Genomic DNA, 21,997 nt, shown 5'->3' with positions numbered 1-21,997 from the left:
GAGACATTTGATTTGAAGCAGCATGTGGGCAGCTCTACCCACAAGCTGGGTCACATCCTGTATCTGGTCGTCACTAAAGGTTTAAACACAAAGCTCAAATCTCGGATGTTTTCATATCAGATCACTTCTGTATTTTCTTTCAAATCAATTTAGAAAGAGGAAAGTACCTGAAAGTTACTTTGAAAAATGCTACACGGACTCAGAAACAGGTGAGGAGTTTAAAACTGTTTATAACTGTCTCCGATCTGAGTGCTAGATTATGGGAAAGCCTTGACCTTCTCACTCCAATAAAAAGGAAGAAAAGCTTGCACGCTCTTAAAAATCCATGGATGAATGCGGAAATACGCCAGCTTAAGAGTCGTAAATCAGAGCACTTACGGAGGAAAACTAAACTGCAGGTACATTATGATATTCTCAAAGAGCAGATCTCAGTCTATAATAATGCTATGAAAATAAACAGACAGTCATATCTCTCCAGCGTAATCAACAGACACAAAAATAATACCAAAATAATTTTTTCCACCATAGACCAACTAATTAACCCTAACTTGTCAAGAGTTCACAATTCACTTCCAAAATAAATACAAAAATACAAAATAAATAAGACCTGATACGACAGGGTGTAGCTCAGCAGACTCAAATAAGCTCCTGTGATGTTCCTGATAAGCCAGCTGCATCAGTAATGACATCTTTCTCCTATATTAACTATGAAGAGCTCACAACTATATCAAACAAACTAAGTTCATCCACATGTTTCTTCGTCATTCCTTAAGATGTTTTAACTACTGTAAACTGTTCTCTGTCAACAAGTGTTTCTCCAGATGCTTTTAAAACCGCCCTGGTGAAGCCTCTGCTAAAAAAGAGCAAATGACCAATTTCAAACCTACCTTTTCTAAGTAAAGTCTTAGGAAAAGTTGTTTTCAAACAAATAAATATGCATCTAATATCAAACAATTTATATGAGAAGTTTCAGTCAGTGTCTTGAATGCTGGGTCGGCCTCTCAGGCAGTTTTAGAATGGTTTAAATCATATTTATGTAATAGACAGTTAATGGTTTCACTTGGAAATCATTCATCAAAATGATTTGCCGTTTTCTGTAGAGTCCCCCAAAGTTCAGTCTTATGGCCTTTGCGTTTCTCTTTGTACATGCTACCTCTAGGTGATGTCATTAGGAAGCATTGACTACACCCAGCTATATATTTCTATTCCTTCTGAAGATCAAGACTCCGTAGACAGACTAACCAGCTGTGTGTCAGATGTTTCTCAGTGGATGTCGCAAAATTTTCTACAATTAAATCATGAAAAAACGGAATTACTGATCGTTGGTACAGAAACTCACAGAAAAATGATTTTTGAGAAACTTGATTCTTTAGTTTCATATAACAAACCTGAAGTACGAAATCTGGGTGTGATCTTAGACTCTGAGCTCTGGTTTACCCCGCATGTAAACACGATCACTAAAGTAGCTTTTTATCATTTAAGAAACATCACTAAAGTTCTGCCTTTTCTATCTCAGAGCGATGCAGAGAAACTTGTTCATGCATGTGTTACAAGCAGACTTGACTACTGTAATGCTCGTCTTACTTATTTTCCTAATAAAACTACACATCCCTTACAACTCGTACAAAATGCTGTTATTATGCATCTAAGCTGGAACTCAATTCCACCTTTTATTAGACAGTCAAGCTTAGTGCTCACTTTTAAGAAGCCCCTAAAATCTCTTTAAACTAGCATTTAACTAAAACTGAATGTCACTTGAAAACTTGTGGTGTTTATCTTTATCTTGTAATTTAAACTTCTTAATTTTCTTCTGATTCTAATTAAATACTAATGATCTCTTCTATAACTATGTTTTATAACCTGTCTGTAAAGCACTCTGAGCTGCCACCGGCATGAAAAGTGCTATATAAATAAAATTATTATTATTATTATTATCAAGGTTGAAAAATATTAATGGAGTCAATATTCACAAAAAGTGCAAAAGTAGACAATGGAACTGACATGATTCACTTAGGGTCAAGGTTAGCTCAAATAAGACATACATAAGCACTGCATTCATAGAGCAGTAACTGAGTATTGATGATAAGCTTATCACATAAAAAAGAAATTGAACTACAGTGATGGACATTTGTTCCATGTTGCCAGAAATGGCTGAATCTGAAATGGCTCTCTAGAATGTGCTTTAGAGTGCATTTTACACACTATGCAAGAACTGGGTCAAACAGCCGGCTATTTCAGATTTAGCCCATGAGAGTGTGAATGGAAAAAAGGTCTGGACAAAAGTGACAGTACAAAAGGAAAAAAAACAAAAAGGCTGATATACATGCAACATAATTACACAGCTTCTCCTCAGCTATGCCTGTGGGCTCAACTGAAAAAGCAGAGAGGCGGCAAGAGAGATGAGGCTGTAATTGAGTTGTATCCAGCAGCAACCTGTGACGGCCACGCTCACACACACACCCCTGCCAACATTAGGCGCTCACATGTTCTCTCTCACACACGCAGACACGGACCTGGAATGCAGAGAATTCCAGCTTTCTTGTCAGCCAAGAGAAATCACTGCCAGCCAGTAAAATGAGTCAGTTTGATAAGGCATCTAGTGAAAAAAGGATACTTGGTTACAAATCGTCACTGATCAAAATATTTTATCTTTGTTTTTATTGTTTGAAATTTCTTTTTACATGAAATGCCAGCTGCCGCTACACTGTGAGCATTTTATGATGAATGAACCGATATAATCGCTTAAAATGAACAAAATCTCACTACACTGACGTTCATTCAATCATTAGCTTTTTCTTGTCCTGCAAAACTACCATTTAGGACATGTTGTTCCAACAGTGACGTTATATTAGGCATGCAAAACTGCATCAGTGTATAGTGATGCATCAGTCTAAAGCTGGATCAGCTGGGTCGTTTTTTGGAATACTGTAAGTCATAAGAGTAATGTTTGATAATGTATACATTAATTTCACATTTTTCAGCTGTTCATAAATGTCAAGAAAAATTGGTTAGCTTCTTTTTATTGTACATAAATCACTACCGAGTAATTAATTTTAGATTCGTGGGTTTTTAAAAATAATTCAGAATCATATTATTAATTGGAAATTAACTGGATGGATTATAAATAATACATTTTTTTACGTGTTCCAGCAGAAGCCACCAAGTTGCACCGCCACAGACAAAGTGAATCATTGTCGCCAAAGAAGCGACAGCCACTGTAGGTTCTACTACGTATTTCGAAAGGGAGCGTTGAGGGAGGGATATTCAGTTGGTTGCTAGATGCCACTAAACCTTAAACACTGCACCTTTGATAAATTGTATCGACACATCATAGATTACAAAAAAAAAATGTACATCTCATTACAAATACCAGCATCTTAAGCACTCACTCCTGTTCAAAAGGTTTGGCCTGCACATGATGGATTGTGAGTGATTTAAAGTCTCGATGGACACACCAGCGGAGCCCTAATTCTGAGAAATGAAGGGTGCATTTATTTGCTGCATTCGAAGGATCCTACAAAAGGGATCAGGCTTCAGTGGCTATCTTCTCTGGCTAAGAGACCCTTATCTTAAATACAACTTGAACCTTCAACCCACCTTTGGTGCCAGTCTTGCAGATGCACTTATTTGGTTTGTCAATCAGGACCACCAAGCAGATGATACAACGGTCATAGCAGAAAATCTAGAAGACCTGAAGTGCCTTTTAAGGAAGGTTAAGAAAGAGTGTAAAGATAGATCTTCAGTTCAATATGAAGAAGACTAAGGTTATGACAACAGGAAATTCCTGTAACTTTACCATCAATGCAGAAGATGTGGACATGGTGGGCAGCTTTTGCTATTTCTGATTAATTATTAACAACAAAGGAGCTTCAAATGATCTTCAAAGCCAACAAGTACTCTCTACAAACAATAAACATTACTGTCTAGGCTGTGGTCTTTGTTACGGAAGCTGGACAATGAAAACTTCCATATTGGTGAAGGCTTTGGACACTACCTTCTGGAGACAAACAATGATGCATCCTCAATTAAATCAACACTCACTTCTCAGACAACCAATCGATCTCATTTTGGACACCTTCTGAGAAGAAGCACATTGGAAAATGGCATTATCCCTGGAACAGTTGAATGTAAAAGAGGAAGAGGATGATGAGCTACAAGAGGGATGTATGAATATGACAAGTCATTCTGAAGCCTAAGTACCAAACAGATGACAGAATATTCTAGAGAAACACTATTCATATGTTTGCTGGAGTCGGAATCGACTTAACGGCACTTAATAATAATCGTTTGAATTAATTGAATTGAATTAATTACGTTTCCACTGTGGATCACAATATTACTCTAGCATTCATTCATAACTGGCTCATAAATACTGACAAGACATTAATGAGCCCAACATTACTAGCATTACAACATTACTATCTACACTGTGTACTGTCAAGAAATATCTACAATGTACTAATGAATTCTGCATGCATCGCAAATGTTTTATGAAGTCCGCGAGTAGGCACTCAAACTGAGTGAGTGTCTCCAAGCACTGCAAGTAGGATCCAATACATACTGTATGAAGAATAAATGCATGTGCACGGTTTGCTGATAAAGCACTGCCCAGTGTCAGCTGGTCCTGGGTGAATGTACGACAACAAAGGACAGATCAGTGGCTCTCTGAAGTTTCAGAGTCGCTCTGGTATCTGACATCATCTCCACTGACCCCAGGTTGCCATGGTGACCCAAACTCCCTTGGCCGTGTGCATGAGAACCAATCAGAGAACAAATGCCAGCCATGTCACAGTAATGAGAGGCCTGGAGATTGCCCTAAAAAAGCTTCTCCACCTCCTGCGTGGCTCCTCACTAAACACATCCTCTGGGACAGGGACAACAGGGATTGGTCCCCAAAGGCCTATGAACAAACAAGACACAAAAGTCAGCAAAAACTGCTGGATTTCTTGTCTTCCTAGTTTCCATCCATTCACCGTTAGCCATTTGTTTAACTAAAGTTCCCTTTCAAGCCACAAAATCTAAACTGCATTGGGGCCAACGACCTGTCAGTTCATTCTTTAAGACAGGCAAGAGAAAGCTACTGCAATTAACAAGTGATCTTATACACCAGAAGCTTATACACCACTAATTAGCCCTGTGCAATCTGCATGCAGTCCTCACACATTGGCCTCACCACGGTGGTTGTTACTGTGACTTGCTAATGTGGCTTCTGACACTCATAAAGTAGACAAAAATATGTTGCAATGCTAAAATGGTGGCTATAAGTTTCCATTACCACGCCTGTAAGCATGTAAACACATCAGAGGACCAAACTGCACTTTTTCTGTTCCCACATGAAAACAGTGGATTTTGAAAATGCTGTCCAGGGTGGAAATTTCTGAAAACTGCTTTGAGTGTCGTTATATAACACGTCATGCTGTTAACCTGCCTGTCTGGTGCAGATTTTATTTACTGAGTGTACAGAACTTGGCTGATGACTGGATTGTGTGTGTTTGGCAATTTGAAGGTGATAACAATTCTAATTAAATTGAACTTTACTTTTCATTAAACCACAGCGCAGAGGCATCATTCTTTTAAATGAGGTGCTAACTTGATTGTGAACATTAAAAACATCTAATTATTTGTAAAGATATGTGAGTTTATCATTAACCAGTCACTGTACAGTGTGTGGGTGTTTCAAAGACACTGTTAATGAATGATGTGGATAAAATAAATAAATAAATAAATAAACAAAACATATGCAGATATATGTGGACAAGGCCCAAGTCTCAGGAATCATTGCTGACTTGTTTTTAATTAGATCACAATAATACTTTAACCTGATACGGGATAGAGGACACTTAACCCATGTTTTCTAATATACTGACAAGAGAGATGAGCCACAATGGACATCCTCCTCAATGGAAATACGCATATAACAGTGTGCTAGGCTTGCTGGTGCTCTCTCTGTCCCATTTAAACCATATAATATGCTGCATGATTTTCCATACTGCTTTCATTCATAACTGTTTACAAATAAACAAGCATATAAAAGCACTGATTGCAGAAAGCGGAGTGTGGAGAAAGAATGTGAGGCTAATAATGAACTGTTTAGCTCATATTCTCTGGAAGGAGTCATCACAAACACAGGCACCACTAGCCCACTCAGCTCATATATAGGCAGACATCTGGAAAGCAGCCATAAGCATTCAAAGGAAAGAAGGCGATGCCAATTTAGGGCTTTATCACATTTCTACTTGTTAAAAACATGATGTTGATATGAAATACATGAAAAAACATCACCGCAAGAGAAAATAAAAGAAAATATTATTGCACACCACAATATTGTAAGACATACTCATATTTACAGTGCCATAAAAACAGCATTGACGTTGATATGATAATTCTGTTGAGAGTGACTGGCTTGAGGTGGTGGCTTATAGTGCATAAATTGAACAAGGTTGCCCAGAGTACCTTTTCATGTGCACGATCAGACGCTGGCATAAATCCATGGTATCAAGTAGAAGATCCGAGTCCTTCCAGGCATGGTGTAGCTTATTCCAAGCATGAACTGGGCCTCTTATGTATCAAAGCATCTTGGAGCTCCCGGTGCAATTCGATACTGTATATAAATTCCATTCTGTATCACAGAGGAGAAAGCTGTACTGGCCTAAAAAACACTGACATTGTTCTACTTTTCAGCATCAACACAATAAAAACATACAAACAAACAAACAGAAATAAATAAAAGAGTACATCTACACTGGAGCAAGAAGACGTACACTTTTAGTACAATAAACAGGCTAAAATTAGTTCAAAATACACAAATAAAAAAATACTGAAAAACAAGGACATGCCTGTTGAAAACAGAATTCCACAGATTTTTCTATATTCCTGCATAATCCAATCCTTGAATGTCTGTTCAGAGAGATTTGGTGTGAAATTTGGTGCACTGCATGGAAACTTGTGGACATTTCATTTACTACTCAAGTAATAGATCATATTCCAACACGTCCTCTGAGCTTTTATGTGTAACGTTTATAAAGGCAGAACAGTAACAAATCTGAAAAATGTGACACTATTTTGCCTTGCAATGCCCTGCTTGTACCTCTGTACTTAGAATTGAATTAAAAAAAAAATGTAGGCCCAAAATATATTGAAAAACTACAATGAAGCAACATCTCAGTAATCTTGCAACATGTACTTAACCATTTCACTGTTTCCTGTGAGACAGCTAATGCTTTGGACGTCTAGTTCTCATCACCACTGCTGTGCACAATTCTGTTCGTTTAGCACAGACCATTTCACATCAAACCATTCTGAACGATTTTGTTCACCTCTTCATGGTTTAGTTATCCAGAACTTTTATTAAATCACTGGAAGTCCCCTTTTCATCTACTATCTTAACCATACTATAACACATCCTATTTTATAATGCCCCAAAAAGGTGAAAATGCCACCTCAATGTATATAAATATCTAATAATCATATTTCTGATATTCGTAAGCTAATTCTATCCAGCTTAGAGTATTTACAAAAGGTTATGTTTTAGGTTTTCACCCAATTTGTAAAAAAAAAATACCTAAAGGGCCCATACTATGGAAAAATACTTTTTCTCACTTTTTTTTACAGTTTTACGTATGATGTAAACTTTGTTAAAGTCTCAAAATGTACTGTTTGCTCCCCAGTCCACATGTGGAAACGAAGCTGCTGTTTTTAACTACATAAGTCTGTCTATTCGGCCTACAGCAGATTCACACTGAAGCCCCACCCATTCACACTGAAGTTATAAGGAGTGTTACATTTCAGATTGCTTTCTGACTGAGGCACAGCAGAGGGCAGCCAATCAGTACAGAGGTAAAAATGATCTAAAAGAGATAATGGAAAATGGTCACGTAAAAATTGAATTATCACTGCTTTGCTACACAAAATGACAAACGATACCGTTAGTGCTCTTGGGAAAAAATGAAATACAAAAGAAAACGTAACATGTACTTTGTAACAATATACTTTGAAAAGATTTTTTCTATATGGAAACAGCACTGCCCGAGCCTAGGTTTATCCAAAGCAGCTCGTGTGCGATATCTAATTAGGGCTGATGTCACCTAACTGAGCCATGTGTTTGCAGCTTTGATGTGTTGGGTGAGGCGTGCAGTATTTGATTAAGACAGAAGATTTTCTGCGTGTGTGTTTCTGTATGTATTTGATTAAGGGAGAACAGCGTATGCGTGTGTATTTGATGAAAGCAGCGACGCTGTGGAGATGCAGCAGGGAGCTGAGCGTGCATGGTGACTCAGCTATAATCAGCCATGTTCACACTGTCTGTGTCCACAGCTCTGACACTCATATTATCACACTCACACCCACCCACCCACCCGCCCACACAATAAACCACACATTAGCGCACTCGCATAACTACACTATCCCCGCTAATGAATGTGGACCTTCGGCCGCGGGGATGGACATTTACACCGCTGCCTCCAGTGTTCTCTCCAATGGTAATTTCACTCTCCGTATGGTCGACTATGGCTCTGTGATGAGCTCACAGGCCTGTCCTGAGATGAATAGTCATTCGAGTCAAAGTCATTCAACGCAGGCTTTTACTGTCCAAAGTATTAGAAGGAGGAAATGTACGGTTGATCAGAGCAGCCCAACTTCACTGAAGAGAGACTTGTTCTACTGCCACCATCATTTCTTTACTTCACTGTCTCTGAGCCTCTGAGCGATGCCATCACTCTTCATCACAATGGTAGTGATTATTATATTAAGGTATGGTATATTATGGCATTTATTATATCATTATGGTAAAGAATGATGACGTTCTGTTGGTGCACATCCTTTTTTCCATTGCTCCAATCTTTGAAGTCCCTCCTCCCGCCCTAGTGCATGCTGGGTACCAACTCTGTGCGCGGTCTCTGTCGCAGTGATATCGATCTGAGCGTACTTAGTGGAGGCTTTTCCTGAAGAGTGGAACACAATTAGAAATAGATAGTTATTATGAAATACAATGTAACAATATTGCCATATAAGCTGGTGTCCAAATTTGAGTTCTTTAGTTTTCTGCTGGAGGTCCAATATTGATGTTGCTAATAAAAGCTAGTCACATGTCTTCAAAACTTCTCTCAAACTGCACCAGGTGTTTATTAAGGTCAGGAAGTGGTTTAGGACAAAGTATGACTTACTGTGAACTATAAAAAGGCAGTGTTGTGCCAAATTCTGACCCCCCTGCAGAATCTGGGTTCTCCTTCCCATGCGTCTATGTCACACTGGCGTAGAGATGCTATGTTTGTGATTTCTGTTTCTAATTATAAACATATGTCTTCAGTTTTTATAAAAATCAGAAACGCAGTCTGTAGTGTTCATATGTCTGTTTAAATTGCATACAGGTGTTGTCTAAAATGAGATCAGTGTTTGGCTACATGATGAAGCTCTTTGTAACCTTAATGAAGACCTGGAGGCAGTTTGAGTGGGTTAAGAGAAGTTCTGGGAATATATTAATTAGCAAAAATGTGAGAGTCAATTGCCTTCTAGTGTTTGTTCGCAACATTAGACTTGTAGCTCCTGTGCTAAGCTAAATAAGTCAAATTTGGACACTAAACATGTTTTGGCTGAACGGCTACATGAAAATTGTGTCAATTAAACCAGTCCATTTCTTCAAGGCTATTGTACCCCAGTGTGCTCTATTTACTTTTCTGTCAAACAGATTAAATAAAGTCAAATAACACAAATGGTATGTAGTTTTCTTTATACTCTTCAGCTTTAAAGAGGTGTACCTGTGCCAGTCTGGCAGAGCTGAGTCCAGCTGATAAAATCGCATGAAAACTAATCTTGCTTATCACCAATACAATGAATTAACCTTTCTCACACCAGCTAGCCATGATTCGTGAGTATGACAATGAGGAGCTGTTCCAGCGCTGTCCCTCACCCCCTTGCACCACTACTGCAGCTGACACGCCATAAGCACTGTGAAACCTTAGGCGCGTAGCCAAGGCAACAAATGGGGGGGAATACAATTAGAGATAAATGGATTCCAGTGATGCTTTTGGGTAGAGAGGGAAACACTTGCATAACATGGTGCACTTTTTCTGTGCCGGTTGAACTTTAAACACCTGAAAGTGACAGGGAAAACCTGAATATTTCCCCTTAACCAAAATGTGGTCAATAAGCCGAGATATACTTGGTGTCTAAATTTTGATTCTTTTGTTTGGCAGTTGAGTTAAACTGAGACTGATGCAGTAAGTAATGGAAGCTTATATCAATTAGTAACATTTAAACTGCACTTAAAACATACTTCTGAATTGTCAAGTGAATACTTTTTGTGTGGTTTCTGACACAGTACGGCATCAACAGAAATGGACAAAAGTATACTGCTTAACTTTAAACGTAGTAGCAACCACCTTGAAGTCAGAATTTTGTCCATACTTTTGGCCCATGCACATTTTCTGGAAAGGATAAACTGCACTTTTGATTTTCCACCAAATTAGCCCTTTAAATTCTGCACCAAGTAGACCATAAGCCTTGTTGTGTTTAGTAAGCACTACTTCACATTGTTCTGAATGAGAATGGCTTTGCATGATTCAGCATTACTGTCTAGCATTCACCGCTGTACATAACACTACTTGCATTTAATTATGCATGAATCCTGGATAAGAACTCATCTAAATGAAAAGGCCTGAATGCGCTCAGATGACTGACATATGACAACTTGCTTCACAGAGACTTTAGGAGGTCTGAATAGTAGCTCAAACCTGAAAGCATTTAAAATGATGAACTAGCTTGTGTTTTTCACTTGCATGACAGCTACTGTACTTTACTCAAAAGTTCTTTAATTTAGGAATGCAGCTCTGTATCCCTTCCAAATCTGAATTTGTGGGAGGTTAAAGGCAGTATGACGAATGCATACTGCACAGGTGTTTCTGTTTTGGGACGCAGCAGTCCCTTGCATTTATTTGTGACACATATATACGCGATAAATCATTAGACGCCCGTTAAAGAAACATCAAATGCAATACGTTAATGCTGAGTTTGTATTACTGTGAGTGCTCACTTAACATCAGTACATTAGACTGTGATGCCGATTCAGCTTTTATTAGATAGACAGGTCATTAGCTGAGTAAAGATCAATACCTCAAAATCCACATGATAAACAACTGATTACAGCCCAACTAGTACATCAGCGCCAATATTGCATTTAGGCTGATAAATCTAATAGCATTGAAAGATTTGATAAGAGTATTAGATTAGCAATTAATTGTTGATTTTAAAATGTTTTCTAAAAAGCTTTGTGCATAGCACAGTTCCAGCACTGAAAATGTACATAAATCATACTCTAAAAAATATTGAAACAATTTATCTTGATACATACAGAGAGCAGCTGATTATAGGGCCTATTCCAGCCTAAAGACTAAAAATACCAGCAGCATAGGTGGCATTTAGTGATCTTCTCCACTTTAGTATGTGTGCCAGTTCTAAAAATCTCACATTCCTTATGTGGCGAGTCATCGTTCTTACCCCTGATGGCAGTGCCGTGCTCCTGCAGCTCCAGCTCCATGTAGTGTAGCTGCTTTTTGGACGTTGGGCTGACAGGAATATTCACATATGTCACCGTGTCTCCTCTTGGCCTATCTGTCATCCCAGAGCCCTCTGGCGTGAACACAAACACTCCTGCAAACACACACATCAGCAAGATAGTAACATACACTAAAGGACTCAGATTCCATCTCAAAAATCCAAGTGATAAACTTTTAACGACCTCTAGGCCCCTGTGAATCAAAACATCCTGTTTTAAAATATGTTCTCTACAAATATAGGAGATTGCTCTTGGGGCACAATTTGAGAAATGACTACTATGTCATGCTTCACACAGAATTGAGGCTTTAGAGGACCACTAATGCAAATGCTTATGTTTTGCTTACATTCAATGCAACACAGTTTTTTACAAATGACATGATCTGCATAAAATATTGACATGAATTTCTTAGTATTTATTAAGTTCCCCTTTTGCTTTAATGACTGTGTGCACACAAAGAAGCTGAATAAATGAAGAGTGTAAAAAGTCCAGCAAATCCAGCCAAGAGTGGGCTGAACACGAGCTTCAGAACTAGAAACGGCACAGAATCTTGAATATTTTTCTTTATTTTACTTGTCATTGCTTTTTTTTTGTTCTTTCAAATTTAAAAAAAATTCTGTTGGTTATTTTCACATTTAAACTGCCAGGGAACATAGTGTAAAAAAATATTGTAAAATATTAAATGGACATCTAGCAAAGTTTGACTGAAAAAAAAAGACAAAGTTAAAAAAAAGAAAAACAAGATTGAAATAAAGCATGGCTAAAAACAGACCTATCTGGGAACCGTCTGGATGTGGCCCAATATTCTCAAGAGTGTACCTGATTGACAGCCCTCAGTCCATGACACCCAGCCTGCTATGCCCACTGAGGCAAAACTAAACACAACAACAACGCAAGCAAAGTGTGTATAAATAAGCAAAACTGGCTTTTATATAGTGACATCTTGAGAAGATAAGGTACTTATTCACTTTGCTGCTGCATGTGCATCCAAGAAATGCAGGCAGGTCTGTTCGGCCAAGCTAGATTAGCTTTCTCTCAGTCAGTTTATCCATCTTGAACACAGAGAGATCATAGTGGAATACAGTCAAAAAATTTAACAGCCATCTGATTGGGGAGGACCTTGCTTACATACACACTTCCTAAGCTTAGCACCACCCATTTCACATTAAGGAATGAGAATGTTTAAAGGCCACTTAGTGGATGCTGCTTATTTACATCACATACTCTGTAAATGTGGGCCCACAAGAGGAAGATTAACTTATAAGATTAACTAAAAGTATCTTAGATATTCAATGTGGGCTGTCTCAGACTTTTGGACCCTGTATTTCTACACTGTATTTTTAGATGTTCTTGTCTTTTGCAATTATTTTACAACCCCAATTCCAATGAAGTTGGGACATTGTGTAAAACATAAATAAAAACAGAATATGATGATTTTCAAATCCTTTTCAATCTATATACAATTGAGTACACCACAAAGACAAGATATTTAATGTTCAAACAGATAAACTTTATTGTTTTTTGCAAATATTCACTCATTTTGAATTTGATACCTGCAACACATTCCAAAGAAGTTGGGACAGGGGCAACAAAAGACTGGGAAAGTTGAGGAATGCTCAAAAAACACCTGTTTGGAACATTCCACAGGTGAACAGGTTAATTGGAAGCAGGTGAGTGTCATGATTGGGTATAAAGGGAGCATCCCTGAAAGGCTCAGTTGTTCACAAGCAAGGACGGGCGAGGTTCACCACTTTGTGAACAACTGCGTGAGCAAATAGTCCAACAGTTTAAGAACAACGTTTCTCAACATGCAATTGCAAGGAATTTAGGGGTTTCATCATCTACAGTACGAGCCATTCAGGCCCTGTACAAACAAAGCTGGAGTTTGGTTCGCATAGCCGGCAGTAAGTCAGACTTGTTCCCAGTGAGAGTTGGACTCCGTCAGGGCTGCCCTTTGTCACCGATTCTATTCATAATTTTTATGGATAGAATTTCTAGGCGCAGTCAAGGGATGGAGGGTGTCCGGTTTGGTGACCTCAGGGTCACATCGCTGCTGTTTGCAGATGATGTGGTCCTATTGGGGACATCAGGCCGCGAACTTCAGCTTTCGCTGGATCGGTTTGCAGCCGAGTGTGAAGCGGCTGGGATGAGAATCAGTACCTCTAAATCCGAGACCATGGTTCTCAGGCGGAAAAGGGTGGAGAGCCCTCTCTGGGTCGGGGATAGGCTCTTGCCTCAAGTGGAGGAGTTCAAGTATCTCGGGGTCTTGTTCACGAGTGATGGTACAAGGGAGCGGGAGATTGACAGGCGAATTGGTGCTGGGTCAGCAGTGATGCGGGCTCTTTACCGGTCTGTTGTGGTAAAGAAAGAGCTGAGCCATAAGGCAAGGCTCTCGATTTACCGGTCGTTCCCACCCTCACCTATGGTCATGAGCTTTGGGTAATGACCGAAAGAATAAGATCGCGAATACAAGCGGCCGAAATGAGTTTCCTCCGCAGGGTGTCTGGACTCTCCCTTAGAGATAGGGTGAGAAGTTCAGTCATCCGGGAGGGACTCGGAGTAGAGCCGCTGCTTCTTCACGTCGAGAGGAGCCAGCTGAGGTGGTTCGGGCATCTGGTTAGGATGCCTCCTGGACGCCTCCCTCGGGAGGTGTCACAGGCGAGTCCATCTGGGAGGAGACCCCGGGGAAGACCCAGGACACGCTGGCGTGACTATATCGCCCAGCTGGCCTGGGAGCGCCTCGGAATCCCCCTTGGAGAGCTGGTGGAAGTGGCTGGGGAAAGGGAGGTCTGGGCTTCATTGCTTAGGATGCTGCCCCCGCGACCCGAACCCCGGAGAAGCGGAAGATAATGGATGGATGGATGGATGGATCATCTACAGTCCATAATATCATCAAAAGATTCAGAGAATCTGGAGAAATCTCTGCAAGTAAACGACAAGGCAGAGAACCAACACTGAATGCCCGTGACCTTCGATCCCTCAGGCGGCACTGCATTAAAAACCATCATTCTGTAATGGATATTACCACATGGGCTCAGGAACACTTCAGAAAACCACTGTCAGTGAACACAGTTCGTCGCTCCATCTACAAGTGCAAGTTAAAACTCTGCCATGCAAAGCGAAAGCCATATATCAACAACACCCAGAAACGCCGCCGGCTTCTCTGGACCCAAGCTCATCTGAGATGGACTGACGCAAGTGTCCTGTGGTCTGACGAGTCCACATTTCAAATTGTTTTGGGAAATCATGGACGTCGTGTCCTCCAGGCCAAAGAGGAAAAGGACTGTCCAAATTGTTATCAGTGCAAAGTTCAAAAGCCAGCATCTCTGATGGTATGAGGGGCTGTTAGTACCCATGGCATGGGTAACTTGCACATCTGTGAAAGCAGCATTAATGCTGGAAGGTACATACAGGTTTTGGAGCAACATGTGCTCCAAGGTGGTTGGTTAGTGTAGTGGGTAACACCTTTGCCTTCTATGCTGTAGACTGGGGTTCAATCCCCCGCCTGCGTAAGCACCCTACACTATACCAATAAGAGTCCTTGGGCAAGACTCCTAACATCACCTTGGCCTACCTGTGTAAAATGATCAAATTGTAAGTCACTCTGGATAAGAGCATCAGCAAAATGTCATAAATGTAAATATGCTGCCATCCATGCAACGTCTTTTTCAGGGACATCCCTGCTTATTTCAGCAAGACAATGCCAAGCCACATTCTGCATGTGTTACAACAGCGTGGTTTTGTAGTAAAAGAGTGCGGGTGCTAGACTGGCCTGCCTGCAGTCCAGACCTGTCTCCCATTGAAAATGTGTGGCACTTTATGAAGCGCAAAATACGACAACAGAGACCCCGGACTGTTGAGTGACTGAAGTTGTACATCAAGCAAGAATGGGAAAGAATTCCACCTACAAAGCTTCAACAATTAGTGTCCTCAGTTCCCAAACACTTATTGAGTGTTGTTAAAAGGAAAGGTGATGTAACACAGTGGTAAACACGCCCCTGTCCCAACTTGTTTGGAATGTGTTGCAGGCATCAAATTTAAAATGAGTGAATATTTGTAAAAAACAAAGTTTATCCGTTTGAACACTAAATATCTTGTCTTTGTAGTGTATTCAATTGAATATAGGTTGCAAAAGGATTTGCAAATCATCATATTCTGTTTTTATTTATGCTCTACACAACGTCTCAACTTCATTGGAACTGGGGTTGTATTCTAATTTAGCTGGTTTCAAGACAACAATAATTCAAGACTGATAATTTTGCTCGTTTGTAAAAAATCATTACTAGATAAAACTAATTTATTAGATAAAATGACAAACAAGTAAAATAATATAAAATTCTTACAACAGTCTCAATTGACTAGATGTAAGGTTATTTTACTTGCCATAATACCACTTTTTACAGTGAATTCAACTCCTACAAGCCATGACTTAAAACCAACAAAAGTTTCTAAATGTACCAGACTGTTACCAGATATCCATGATTTAGCATGCCACTATACTGATGTTACAATTGTTAAATTAACATGATTAAAACCTTAAAAAAAAAATTTAAACATAAATCCCCAAATCCCTTTGCCTTCAGATACCACAAATAGTTCTCAAAATGGTGAAGAACACAGAGTGCTAACTATACTATGAGCTGGCAGCCTGACAGCAGAAGGATCAATAAAGAGAAAAAACAGAAACTCTCTTAATGTTTTCACTGTGACATCTATACTAAGCCATTCAGTGGCAAAGCACTTTTTGTAATTGAGTTGATTTTCTGTTATGCTTTTGACAGGTCATGTTCCAGAACATCTCAGAGCCTGCATTAGAAATAAATGGGGACGCACATATTGGCACAGTGTATATTGTGCAGACAGTGCTAAACTTCTCTGTATGGTCCCCAAATGGCCTTTAGGAGCCAGGATGCTTGGTTGCCCCCCCGCCCCCCCCCACAGTAAAATTCATGCTTTTGTAATCGTGAACTGGGCCTGAACATCTTTAATTTAAACTTTAGTATTTTTATATTAATGATAACATAATACTATTGGACTTAACCTTCCTAACTAATGAAGAGATCAGCTTTGCATATGTATTATAAGACTGTGGAATGTACAGAATTTACTGTCCAGCGGACAAAAATAAAGTTGCCAGGAGAGCAAGGACAGACCGCCTTTGTCATTTGCCTGCTCTGCTCCCTTTCTGTATGAGCGATAGTGATGGTTCTTTGGTATAACAATGGAGGAGCTACATGGGCGGTGACTACATGGCAGCTGAGCAGCACCTACAGGTCTCAATTTAGGGCCTGACCAATACATCATTTGGTCAATGAAGTGAGCCAATGTTCTGGGAAAACACAATTCAGTTCATTTGATACGCTTTTGTTGAACAGGGCACACAGTTTAAATTTGCTCTTGCTTGAGAGTTCATTCTAATGATCTGTTTCAAGGTTATTATTTAAGACTAGGTGAGGTTTTGCTGTTTGTTTGAGTTTAAGAAATTAAGAACAGACTTAATTATACGACACCAGCTGTTAATGCACTGTCTAACTAAAAAGGCTAAAAAGGGTCTATTGTTTAAATTTTGACTGTATGAAATTAGACTGGACATTACCAGTTATCAGAATTTTTACCTACTCAAAATCAGTATCGGTAAGAAAATTCTCATAAGGGTCTGGTTCTAGTTCAGATCCTATTACGGTTACTGTACCATACAAACATACAGTATGCCTGTGCCCCCACATCCACACATAAATAACAATTCATTTTTATCCTGTAACAGCCACAAGTTCAGCTGAAGATCAGTTAAGGTGTTAACCTCGCTACCCTGAGGCCATTTTAATGACAAACTGTCCTGCTTCTCTGGATGTTAGAACTATATACAATCCATAAGTGAAGAAAGGGGCTGCATCTTTCCTATCCCATATAGCTTTTGGGCATCCGATGGCTACTACACGAGCACAGAAACACTTACACATACAAAACGTGCTCATACATGCACACACACACAGTACTATACACGTCAAAAGCCATTCAATAACATGTTGTACAGTCAAAAAATGCCATGAAGTACACATATTTAACAGAAAATTAGACAGAAGCCTCAACAAATAAATCTAATATTAAAGTCTGCAGTATTTAGTGTGTTCACCCATTGCTTTTACTACACCCTCCATTCTTTTCAGAAGACTTGCTTTCAGTTTTATAAAGAAATCTGCAGGTATTTTTCCACAACTAGAAAGTTCAGGTGTTAAGACCTATGTATAGTCCAGGCGAGTGTCGCTCAACAACAACAACAACAACAACAAAAAATAAAAAAACTGGTCTGTGACTGAGGTTGCAGTGACGTAGGCTTTCATAGTCTTGTGCTTGCGACAAAAGTTCAGAACAGAACATCATCTGTTGTTTCTACAAAAACTTCTATGACAGCGCACCTTATGAAACTGTGGTGAAACTGCAACACAATGGAAAAACAGAAACACTGCTTGCTTTCCACCGGTGTGTTTCACTCAGGAGTTCCTTCCCATCACTCAGGGTTGTCAGATTCACCATTTCCCCAAAACTTCCAGTCAGTCTGAAAGTGCAGTGCAGGGGTGGACATTACACAGCCACACAATGTCACATCAACAATCCAGAATGTAGAACTTTGAGTTTCTATCCAGCCAGAGTGTGCGACGTCTGTGACACCCTAGCAGACACAAATTTTGTCTCATTTTTTGTCAAGTGACACTTGGCCTTGAGAAGTTGCAATTTCTGTTCCTCATGATTCAAGTAATCCCAAACATCTCAAACTCCTGTTTTGCTTATTTTCCGTAGATTTCCCCCTTATCATGCAAGTTGATAATCTTTTCCTTTAGAAATATCTTCTTAAAAATGAATCACTTAAATGACATTTTGACTGGAAATGATGTAATAAACAAAGGGTGGTCTCTGACCTTGCAAAGTACTGTACATACACAAACGCTCCTATATTATTCAAGATCCAGTATCAACATAAACGCTAGTATAATTCAATCTCTTATATTAAGCCTAAACCTCACAATGAAGTATAACCTAAACTCTAACCCTGAGCCTAAGATTAACTCTTACCAAGTCTAACCAAAACAGTAAATATGAGCCTAAACCCCAACCCAAGTCTAAGCATAAAACAGCTCTTTTTAAAATCATGTTTGTGAGTATACAGACAAAGAAATATGAGTATATCTAAAAGAAGCTCAGGAATTCCAGCATAATAATTCAAAGGTAAGCTTATCAGTCAGACAAGCAAGTGTATTCACATGCTGCATGAGTCTGTTGTTTACTGTGTTGTTTACTGAGACAAAGGAAACCTGTGGTCACTCACCTTCAGCCTCATGAGGGCTCCTCTGCTGTCCACAGCTGCCCATCATCTCATATCTGCTCTTCTCATCAGACTAAAAGGGAGATGCATATGACTTCAACAAAATACTGTGTGCTGCATACATTTTCATCTCTATGCTTACTACTACTACTAGCATTTTACATATGTTGATAGGAGGCTTGTAATATACAAAGCCATAACTGATCAAGCAAAGGCAGTAAAACACATTTTTAAACACTAAGCACATTTGAAAGCATATTAACCCATGCCTTTGAGTGTATTGATTTGATTTCTTTTGATTTGTTGCTGTAGCAACAATTGAAGGCTAAAATCTAGATGGCTGTGATTCACCATTGCATTAGTATTTTCGCACCGCAAACTGCATACTAGCACACTAAATAGTGTGTAAAAATAGTGCATAGCCAGTGCTTGTTAGCTGCTCAACTTAACAACTTTAAGACATTTGTTGATTAAGGATACATTTATTGAGGTCTTTTTTGAGGTGAGCTGATGTTGGCTTCATATTTGCCAACCTTCAATATTCATTCCACATTTATGACTCCTCAGTGTAAATGCAGAAATGCAGCACCATTTAAGGTGGGACAGAAAATGTGAATGTGAAGCTGGTCAATAAGAAGCTCAGCCCAGCCCACTCACATTAACGTGTTTCAACCTAGACTACTTTTTGAATGAAGCGCAATAGAGTGAATAAGAATAAAGATGATTTAGATATTACAATCTTAAAAGCATAGTAACCAAAACCAATTTTAAGGGTTAAGGAGAGGCTGGTGGCGTAAAAATGAATTATGAATAAATAATGTCATACGCAAACAAGAAAATTACATCAAGTAAAAATCTAAGTCTAAGAAAAATTAAGAATATAAGCCATTTACCAATTTATAGAGTATACAGAGACAGGAAGAGGGACGGGAAGATGGAGGGTGAGAGAGGAAGAGGGACAGAAGGGGGTATCAAAGTGCAATGTGCATAATTGCAGCAGATGAAAGATGGAGTGTGAATACAGTACTGAACTGTAATTAAATTAGCAGAGAGAGTTACTCATGTCCATGCTGATACACACCCACACAGGGCCATTTGAAAACACCACTCCATGTCTAATATGTAACCTGTCTGTACAGGCACATGCTGTATTACACGCTTGCACTAAAATCTGGGGTTCACTGTGCTGGTTCAGTAAGCATGCTTTATGAAGTATGTTTACTAAACAACGAGAGAATGTAACAGGGAGAGGAGTGTTTGTGTGAGAGGCTTCTTTCTTTCTGACTCTCTTTCTGTCTTGTAGGAGGGTGAGAAAATTTCTGTCCAACCTCTTACACAACACGCTTTGCTCAAAACACTGGGCTCAGCACTAGCTTTAACTAGCTTAGACATTTAGGAGAGGAAAAACATCTCTCTCTCTCTCCTTCTCTCTCTCTCTCCTTCTCTCTCTCTCTCTCCTCTCTCTCTCTCTCTTCTCTCTCTCTTCTTCTCTCTCTCTCTCTCTCTTCTCTCTCTCTTTCTCTCTCTCTCCTTCTCTCTCTCTCTCTCTCTCTCTCTCTCTCTCTCTCTCTCTCTCTCCTTCTCTCTCTCTCTCTCTCTCTCTCTCTCTCTCTCCTTCTCTCTCTCTTTCTCTCTCTCCTTCTCTCTCTCTCTCTCTCTCTCTCTCTCTCTCACAGCCTGTCTGAAGTGCCAGACCCTTTATTTCACTTGGTGTTGAAGCCACATGGGGTAATGTTTGATGAATAAGACAGCAGCTTGAATGTCAGGGATAACAACGCTGAACAGTCATGATGTTTGTGCCTGACTGGTAGGTACTGACATGCGAAATTAGTTTAGTCCATTTGATTAAAAATACCTTGGATATTGAAGCATTCAAATGAACATTTCTCTGTCACTATATGCTCTCTCTCTCTCTATCTCTCTCTTATATACACACACACACACACACACACACACACACACACACACACTCAAATTGTCATTGCTAATGCAAATAATGTAAATAATCTGTCCAGTTTAATGTTTAACTCTTCCATATGAAACCCAGCTGCTTGTGAGCTGTATGTTGCTAGGCTAGAATTAACCATTGTAGCCCTCTCGTACAAATACAGCTTTTAAAGCAATGAATGAGAATAAGTGTGAGAGGGTAACAGTCAGGAGGAGTTGTAACCATTGACTGCATGTCAGAGAGAGAGAGAAAAAGAATTGTTAAAAAAGTGTTCGTTCAGAAAACAGGCCCCTGTAGAGCGGTCCAGAGACATCACTCCTAGGAGAACATTTTAGTAATTTTAACATCTAAATTATTTTATAAAGAGAATCAATCTGCCTATTATTTGTGTTTTGCTGCCCCCAAAATAGTATGTGGTGCATGGACCCCGATCAATTTGCAATGTAATTTAACATGCCTGCTACATGACGCACGTAAATATCAAGATCCATCATCACTTAACACAATTAATTTTGCTGAGAGGCATCAAGCATGTATGAATGATATGTGCTGAATATACATTTATTGGTTGGAACATGCAGTCACTGCTACTTTCACTGGATGCTAGAAACCCCAATCATTATATGGAAATTGCATGATTTTCATGTACCCTTACTGAAATTCATCTCTTGGCAGCCCTAATGAATACAAATCGACCACAAATCTGTTGATTTAAGGTTCTGATTCCTCCAAATAAAATGACATATTCCACTTTTTACTATGTGGACAACTATTATGGAATTAACATCTCTAACAGAACTGAAGTGTCTATCACAAATTTTGCCTGGAGGGTTACCTCTGAGCTCCTGTCTGCTGCTCGGGCCTCCATGATCTCGTAGGCAGGATCCATCTTTCCTTTCTCCACATGACTTCTCTGCTTCTTATCTGTACAAGACAAACAAGAAACGCCATCTGACTGACAACTCTACATTTACGTATGCACATGAACCTATAAACAAATGTCAGTTTAGAGAGGAGGTTTACCACCAGACCTTAAGGACATCCAGTCCCCATTCTCTGCTGTATTCTTGCTCAGAACACACAAGGACTGACCCATCTAAGCTGTGCCCACAAATGCATTCCTTCTCGGCACCTTTTCTGCTAAGTTGGACAGGATTTGCAGAATGTGAGCAAAAATTCC

General features: G+C 39.5%; 1 protein-coding gene across 1 annotated transcript in view; it reads right to left on the bottom strand.

Moving 5' to 3' along the window:
- Positions 1–8,364: 8,364 nt before the first annotated feature.
- The window catches only part of si:cabz01081777.1 (protein Dok-7), a 34,909-nt gene continuing 21,276 nt past the window's right edge, over positions 8,365–21,997 (bottom strand). Inside the window, exons 10-13 of the mRNA XM_017697567.2 lie at positions 21,653–21,741; positions 18,873–18,942; positions 11,491–11,643; positions 8,365–8,939 (exon numbers count right to left, since the gene is read on the bottom strand). Coding sequence (XP_017553056.1) covers positions 8,779–8,939; positions 11,491–11,643; positions 18,873–18,942; positions 21,653–21,741 — 473 coding nt within the window. The 3' untranslated portion in view covers positions 8,365–8,778. The remainder of the gene's footprint in view (positions 8,940–11,490; positions 11,644–18,872; positions 18,943–21,652; positions 21,742–21,997) is intronic.

The sequence above is a fragment of the Pygocentrus nattereri genome, chromosome 22 (genome assembly GCF_015220715.1).
Source record: "Pygocentrus nattereri isolate fPygNat1 chromosome 22, fPygNat1.pri, whole genome shotgun sequence".
NCBI classification, from domain to species: Eukaryota; Metazoa; Chordata; class Actinopteri; order Characiformes; family Serrasalmidae; genus Pygocentrus; species Pygocentrus nattereri.
Note: the sequence above shows the minus strand (reverse complement) of the source record. Positions and strands in the feature narration are given on the sequence as shown.